This window comes from Cupressus sempervirens, chromosome 8, assembly GCF_028749045.1.
Source record: "Cupressus sempervirens isolate cs-2001-9-10 chromosome 8, ASM2874904v1, whole genome shotgun sequence".
Classification (NCBI taxonomy): Eukaryota; Viridiplantae; Streptophyta; class Pinopsida; order Cupressales; family Cupressaceae; genus Cupressus; species Cupressus sempervirens.
The window spans coordinates 689,653,946-689,662,668 of record NC_143125.1 but is presented as its reverse complement, the minus strand read 5'-3'; the positions used below and the strand labels follow the sequence as shown (position 1 = coordinate 689,662,668).

At 35.6% G+C, this 8,723-nt stretch overlaps 1 protein-coding gene and 1 long non-coding RNA gene across 3 annotated transcripts in view; one reads left to right on the top strand and one right to left on the bottom strand.

Moving 5' to 3' along the window:
* Positions 1-1,249: 1,249 nt before the first annotated feature.
* LOC149544325 (uncharacterized) overlaps positions 1,250-8,723 on the bottom strand; it is a 39,888-nt gene continuing 32,414 nt past the window's right edge. For both annotated transcript variants that reach the window (XM_089798787.1, XM_089798786.1), the window contains one exon: positions 1,250-1,815. In XM_089798787.1, the coding sequence (XP_089654913.1) occupies positions 1,761-1,815 (55 nt within the window). In that variant the 3' untranslated portion in view covers positions 1,250-1,760. The remainder of the gene's footprint in view (positions 1,816-8,723) is intronic.
* LOC149544326 (uncharacterized) lies at positions 1,355-3,246 on the top strand. The gene is made up of 3 exons (XR_016355770.1): positions 1,355-1,470; positions 1,624-1,977; positions 2,774-3,246. It is a non-coding gene; the product is annotated as an uncharacterized LOC149544326 (long non-coding RNA).

The following is an 8,723-nucleotide window of genomic DNA, read 5'->3' as shown; positions in this document are numbered from 1 at the left end:
TTAGTTTCTTTTCGCATGAAAGTTAATGTTGTTTCTTATTGAACTTCTTATATTGTTAATATAATGAAATAAGTTAGTTAATCTGATTCATGTGAAGCTAGTTGAATTTTTTTTTGTTAGTTAAGGAAATATCCTTATTTGTGCTCATAAGATTTGGAAGGCAGTTATTTTAGTTATGTTGTTAATGTAAAATCTCCATCCCTCAAAAGAGAAAATTTTACTTTCCAATTTATTTTAGGATAGTATTTGGTATGTTACATATGATATAAGTCCACAAATATAGGAAGTAGTGTGTCTTACATTAACTAATTTTTATTTTTTTGCTAGAGATCCTCCACGAAATATTTGTGGCTATTTGATATGGAAGCACAAGCCTTATAGCTGAACCTCTTCAACTAAGAGCCAAGGACTAAGGGGTATCCATTTTGCCAAATCTTCCCAGGACACGATCCCGACCTCATCCCTTTTCAATGTTGGACCCACACACTTAGTGAGATTTGATCCCTCGTGGATTGTTTAAAAACCTTTCGACATCACTAGTAGATCAAGGGCCCATTGACTTACATTAGCATATTGAGTATTGAGCTCTTATTAAAGATTATTAGAAGTGTCCCCTTTGAAGGTCGCCCCCTCAAAGTCACATATTATTGTCAAATTTTTAGGGCATATTTCATATCATATCCTCTATTGTACAAGTTATCTCGTTACAAAGTTCATCAACTTTTTCACCAAGTCCTTGAAAGAGTTGACAACTTCATCTAAACAGAGGTAAGCTACAACATTTACAAGCCGTTGAACTCTCTTCTATGAAGTTGGAGCTCGACCTTCTTTACTTTATCATCACCTTCACAAATGTTCTAAATTTTATCCCACATCTCTTTTCATCAGCAATGGAGATTTATTAGAAGAGAAACCTTCTTGATAGATCATAAATGCTTCAACGATCTATCTTCTACTTTCTACCTATTTGACTATTTTTAAAGGAACCCAGTCTAATACCGATTGACGAATACACACTTATAATTTAAGGGAAGGTTGAATCACTACAATGAAACTTCTAATTACTAAAATTAACACTCCTGGTATCACCAATAACACCAATAAAATTAAGAACCACAAGAGAGAACATAGATTTACAAGGAAATTATTTAAGGAGAAAACCACAATGAATGATTACTTGTATCTATTGTCCAAATCAAACCTTACTGAAGTATTCAAATGATTCTACAGTATTAAAGGCATCATCACATTGAAGGCACAGATCCTCATTTATATAAGTGTTAGGCACAAACCTAATGGAGTCCACAGTCCCCATAATTAAGCACCAACTGAGCAACAAACACCAAACACTCTTTGGGTAGGAGGCACTAACCTCTTATATACAAATATTCAAAAACTCACCTTCAGTATGTTGCTTCTTCAACAGATGGTGAACAAAATCTCCTACATAGTTTCGTTCCAGTTTTACAGGTAGATTTTTGCTGCTCAGATGATCTTGCATTTTGCTTATACACCCGAATTACATCAGAAAATTATTCAGAAACCTTTTTCTTTAATTGACACGATTGATTTTTCATAGGGAATTCCACTTCAAAATGATTAAATTCATAAAACGTGCTACAGGTCCGCTACCAAAAGACAATTTGTTAAGCATCGCTACATCCCCTCAGTTGATAATGCACGCTGTGTACCTGTCTGTACCTAGCCATCCTTCTACAAGGTTAAACTTGAGTAGTTGATCTTGAATTATGCGGACAAGATCAATGGTAGTCACAAGCTTTGGTCGATTTTGAATAGTTTGGTCTCAAGGATATGCTGCATCAATAGTCACCAGCCAATCAGTAGTTATATCGACAGTTCAAATTTGGAAACTCATTTAAGGTCTCCAGAGATTACCTTATAGCTACTTTGCTATTTTTCGCATCACAGAGCTTGAAAAAATAGGTCACGATTTAAACAATGGAAAAGTCTGCCCCGGTAAGATTGATTCTTTCTATTGTCTGATTCCACTAATAACTACTCAGCTTAGGAGTTTTCATGATTATGTAGCAATTTATGCAAGTTCACAGTGATTTTCATATTAATTATCACAAAATATCTAATCTGTTGGAAGCAAGAAATGTTTGCTTTGCTCACAGACATGATAAAACATTATTCAATTTAAGCTGCCTATGTCTGTTATACGTAATCAATTTCTATTTGTTTTCTTAAAAAAATCGGTGCTCTTTGTGTTAATTGAGATGAACCAGTTGTTGACATGAAGGCCGATTACTTAACGAAGCAGTAAATTGATAGATGAAGAAAATATAACATCCATCTAAATGCTGGTAATCTTAGATGCATTTGAAACGTTCAAGCAATATTTACTAGGTTTTAGTTTATAGCAAGCACAGATCATGACATCTCGGACCAACTAGAACATCGAGATTTGGCGTTTCCTAATAGAAACAGGTTTATTTACAATTTTCCCATTTATAGTAGTAAGGGTGACACGTAGAAGGTTGTTCATGCAATATCTAGGTTAGTTAACTGTACAAAATATAAGGAACTTCAGTAGCTACATGAAACATTTTTGAAGATTTTAAGTTGATTGTACGAGAGATAAAGAGTCGTCAAAATTCTTTATTAATAATGTTTTATGCTCATAAGAACGTGTTAACTGCTTTATAATGGTCTACAGTTAATGACTTTTGGATCTGACAGAGACTGCAATTCTTGACAAAATGTCGTAATTGCCCTTCTTTAAAGGGTGCTGATTTCTAGAAACATACAGGAAGGTAAGAGAGTAGTTCTTTTGACATAGATGAAGATTGCTTTGAAGAAATTGTTTCTGAGCGTGAGATGTCTCTGAGGACGAGAATGTACAATATATAAGGATAATACAAGTCTACAACCACCATATGTTTTTATGGAGTGCAGAAAAAATATATGGGTTCCACGACAGGTTCACCTAATAAGAAAGTTTAAATTGTATTTTTGTTGTTAATGTTCTCATCAAGCTTGCCCATGCTATAAGTGTAAAAATAAATGATAAAGCAGACCAATTGGTAGACAATGTATTCAGGATATTCATTATTTGCATTGTATACCCAATTGCATAATAAGTAATTATCATATTAAGCTGATAATATACAGGGATACTTTGGAAGGATTATTTGAAAGTTTGGGAATGTACTAGCACACAGTAGTATCTACGACCCATAAATGGGTAGACAATTGAGATCTGAACAGAGCATTTTAATCCTATATCTTTGTCTCTATACTTCTGACTCCCAAAATAAATATGTAACATGGCTTCAATTAGACAAGTTCTGGTCTGCCGATCCATCCTTTCAATATACCATCCCTATATTTGAGTAAATGCACACCAATCATTTTTAGTATAATTCACTTCAACTCTGAAAAGTTTATAGCTTAATTGAAGAAGTAAATTAAAGCATAAACACTTAGAATAAAATAATATCGTAAGAAGAAAACGATTAAAACAAGAGTTTTCAGTAAATGATATAATTTTAGTTCTAGTTTTGAATGTGATTCTTAAAATCTTTGAATGAAATGGCTGATTTGATTAGACAAGACCATGATTTGGCTGATTTAGATCCCAGGTCGCCAGGGAACAATGTTCCAGATCAGGGCCGAGATGTATTATATGCATGTGTAAGTAACATGGAGATAATTGTTTAGACATAACAATATGAGAATTGTAAAAGATTATTTTATTAATATATACGATCTGTACATGTCATACCCTTGATGGAGCTGTATACCTACATAAGTTCTCCTATTATGCCTGCTCCCTTTTTAACCTTATGCTACAAATATACATATGTAGATTTCATGTTCATAAAGATGAATGCCATTATGTAAGTTGAAATGACTAAACTTCAATGTATATCAATTCATCTCCTGATGGTTAGAGTTTTGGCTACATGTTTGACAAGTGTCATGTCATGAAATGGCTTCAAAAGCTGTGTTGTATAGTTATGTAGAGTTTTGATCTGTCATGTGACATTCTGCTTTGAGTTATCGATTGTGTGCCTGTGTGCATTAACACATGTAGGTGTAAATGTGGCACAAAGCTCAAATAAAGTTGCCTGTAAAGTTGTGCAACATGATCCTTAATGTCACATGATTGGCATGTGAAGGGTTATGTAATGTCTTTTGAGTTCTGGGGAATGATTCTAAGCAGTGGGTAGCACATGAAACAAGGTGCTATGTTGCATGGCTACTAATGTTGCACATATGGCACAAAATGCAGGGAATTGCGCATAAATGGCATGTGGCACAATGAGCTACATGTGGGGTTATGCATTGTTGTGTAGATGATTCAAGTTGGTTTACATACTTATATAGTAAGACATGGATCATTCAGCTGTTCTTGAAAGAAAATCATCTTGATTGTGTTGAAGGATACTAGTGCAACTTGGTGTGGAGGTTACACATGTTTAATTGTGGAATCATTTTTGGGTTCTGATATCTTTTACTGCTCACTAATGTTTCGATGCTTTCTGAATTGGCTGTGCAAACACCTCGGCGATGATGCATGGCGGAGTGCCCAAGGATTATGTTGTTGGATTCAGCTAGTATTGTTGTGAGGTTTTCACACCATCACCCCAAAATTTTGGGGACCCCCCCTCTTTTGGGCAGGCCTTGGCAAATTTCGCGGGTGTTGTAAGTCTTTGTTTGCCTTAGTGAATTTTCGGAGTTGTCCAAAGGTTTCAAATTGGTACTTTGGATGTCTTGGTCTCTAGGAGGGATTCGGTTTATTTTCGCCTGGTGCTAAACTTGATTTTCCGGAACATGTAATTTCGTCCTTAGGCCTAACAAAATTCAACAACAACATTTTTTTTTGATGGTTAAAATAATATTTGGCAGGACAAATTTGCAAATTTTGGACTTAGATGGATTTTTGAAAATTTGATATAATTGTATAAGGTTGAGCATTTTCAAAATGAATTTGTGGACTTAGTAGTTTTGGAAATCTTAAAAAACTTTGATGGTGAAAATAATTTTTTTATGGTGGAATTGAATTTTGAATGAAATCGAATTGCCAAATAAGGATCTATTTTAATTGCAAATTGAAATCGCATACCAAAAAATTGAAATTGGATTGAAGTGCAAAATTTGATTAAGTTGATATTAAATTGCCTATAGGGGGGTTTCAAAATTTTAAAAGGAAGTGAAATTAACATTAAAATCATATTTTTGGGCTAAGTGTTTGTAATTTGGAAATTTAATTTGGCCCTCTTTGTGTGTTAAATTCAATGTATTTTAAGGCCTAAGAGGTGTGAAATTCAAGGTAAATTATTGGGTCCACAATGGGGAATGTTTAAAGCTATATTAGAGGCTTACATGACTTTTTTAAAAATTTCAATTTTAGGGCTTATGGTAATTTCGGATTTGGCTAATTTAAATCCCTTATTTAATTTTATTTCCCTCCAATGTAGGAAGACCCTATTCAAGGAGGCAAAAGTTTGGTATAAGAAGAGGTTCCTCCTCTTCATTTCTCATTCCAAATTCCATTCTGTGGAGCAGCGAATTTGTTTGGAAGGGGAGCATGGTTGATTGTGAGGTCTGATTTTCCGATTTTTGGCAGCAATTTTCCTCCTTGTGGGCAGTGACTTTCTTCATTTGAGGGGTGTTTTTTTTTGTGAGGAGCAGATTTCTTTTCTGCCCTAGGCGAATTTGTTTGGAGACCCAAATTTGAAGGAGAAGGTCTGATTTAGAGGAGCAATTTTCTGCCCTAACTGGGTGAATTTTGGAGGAAGCGATTCTGATTTTTTTAGGGGCAATTTTCTGCCCTATTTGGCCGAAATTTGTAGTATGGCAGAGTTTTAAAGTGCAGATCCAAATTTGCAGCAGAGATGCAATTTTGAGGGCAGAATTTTGAAGGTTGGCAATGTGACTTCTTCCTAGGGCAATGATTTTCTACCCTACTTGGGTGATTTTGAAGGTCTGAAATTGGTTAAAGGGCAGCAAGGATGTCTTGGAAAGTATGATTTTTTGTAGAGCTGGGCGAATTTCACAAGGGAACAAAGTTTGCATAATATTTGATTTTGCATATTGGAGAATTTTCAAGAGAGACAAAGTTGGTGAATTCTGATTTTTGCTAAAGATTCATTATTTGCAAGGAAGATTCAATTTTCTGAGATCAGATCTGAACTTGAAGAGGCCTGATTGTTGGTAGAAGGCAGATTTAAGGTATGATTTTTGTTCATCTTTAGAGGTGAAGATTGGTTTTAAAGGATGATTTTATTCGCTGTTTTGCTTGATTTGTTTCCCTTATCTTCTTTTTGCACTTTTCATCCACCACTTCATCACCTCCATTGATAGGTTGAAGTTGGGAGATATAAGTGTAGATTTCATGATAGGACATTTGGAGAGGCAGAAATAAGCTAGACTACCCTAAGATTGAAGTTGGGAGATATAAGTGTAGTCCATCCTAAGGTAACGAAGAGGCAACAATAAGTAGTAGTGCCACCCCTAGGCTGGAGAGGCAAGAATAAGTGTAGAGATAGGATTTGGAGAGGCAGAAATAAATTAGATTCCATTGATAGAAAGAAGTTGGGAGATTTATAAGTGTAGTCTATATCATTTAGAGCAAAGAGGCAAAAATAAGTGTATAGGATGGTGGATGTTAGTACAAGCAAGAACCCAAAGGGAACGAATACCAAAAAAGACATGATATCTAAGATCACCTTCTTTTCAAAAATGAGGCGAATAAGTGACACCAATATCGGCACGGTGAACATGGTACAGTTGAAGGATAGATTGAAGGAAGGACAATCCCCCATGGTGAAGAGGATTTACAAGAGCAGAATTGTACACGTGGCGGCTTTCCCTCCTACCTTGCCTTGTTCGGAATTGGTAATGGAGTGTGCATCCTGGTTTGATATTGTGACCAAGTCCATCGTTTCTGATGAAGGGAAGAGAGTGATGGCTAACATCACTGGACAAGTGGTCGAAGAAGTATTTAATTTTCCCCAGCATAAAGGCATGACGGTGGTAATGACGGATCAAACAATCAAGTTCTTCTAGGATAATCAAGATGCATACTTCATTCATCTAAAGCAGAATTGGTTACACAAAAGCAAGAAGGGAGTTACCATGTCGTCAGAGCTCACCAAGTCAGATTTCAAATTAGAGTATGGCAACCTTATTGTACTTCTCAATTGGATCATGGACATGGCTCAAGGTATGCAATTCGAGAAGTGGATGTACTATTTTATTGATGAAATAAAAAATGGAAAGAGAAAATCTGATTGGGCTAGAATTATAAGTGAAAATTTAGAGTTGCAACTTAGGATAGTGCAAAATCTAAAACAATTCTATATGGTGTCCTATCTCTTTTATTTGATTTAGAGGCAGTGAAAGTTGAAAAGTGAATCTCAAGGAAAAGTGAATTTCAAGGAAGAGCAAATTTGGAGGAAGTGATTTGAAAATATTTGAGGCTAGGCAAGGCTTGGCTATTCATGCAAACCAAATTCAAATAGGAAGGTTAGAAAAGACTAGGAAGGTTAAGGAAGGCAAGGATAATGGAGGAAAGCGAGACGAAAGGTTGAAAGAGGTCAAGTTCGATTTCAAGGTCGCGGCCAACAGCAAGACTCTCAAATTGCAAGGAGGTTCACGTCTCGGCAAGCCACCTAGGCCAAGGCAAGATTACCCCAAGTGCATGGAGACCTCACCCTTTCAAGGTCAGGACATCAGGTACAAGCAAGTTCAAGTGGTGATGAGAAAGTTTCTAAGGATGAGCTCACGCATCCAAGGCTTCACCTCATCTCAAAGATTAAATAAATTTATAAGATAAGGTTGATGAGGTGGCAATTTCTTGCGCATACAATCAAATCATGCCAAGTGTCCTATGTTCTCATTGGCTGACAAATTATTGTGTTCTTCTTATTGGCCCACAAAGTTGGTGCCCTCATGTAATTGGTTGAATGGATGATAATCCTAATTTGGGTTTGTAAGATTTAATCTTGGCCCTTGATTTTGCCTCTTAATGAAGAGTTATGTTGGAGAATTGTTGCCAAAATACTATCAAAATTGTTCTTTATTCATTTCTGTGGCTTGCATGGTGGATATACATGATCATTTTGGTGTATTTGCATGTTTCTTCTTATCTCTCAAATTAAAGTAGGATTTCATTTCATATTGTTAGAGTAGAAGTAGATGGCTAGTTGTATGATGATGTTAGTGAATGTTTAATAGGGATCTATATACTAGGCCACTAGCATCCTAGCAGCTTGTTAGGAAGCCTTGTGTGGTAATCTAGTCCGATCGCTCCCAAGTTCTACCTGCATTTCATCTTTCCGCTTGTATTTCAAGTTGCGTTGGAAGATAGGTGTTAGTGTGAAAACCTTAAAAGTATCCCTTAGAATCATTGCACCTATAATGGAATAACTTGCACAATAGAAGAAATAATATGAAATATTATATAAATACTTGATAATAACTGAGAGTAATAGGCCACTTCGAGGGGGCAACCTCCAGATATCTCCAATGAGAACACACTTCACAATATGATATTGAAATAAGACTCACAACCTCCTATATATACCTAATTATGCTTAGGTTGAATAGACACAACCCTACATAACACCTAGGCTGACCTACCAACCTAAATAATAATATAATAATGATAACATGACTTAATTAAGGATTAAGATAGCCACAAGTTGACTATTCATGACCCTATATACACCAATATTAAGGGCTGAACTCCT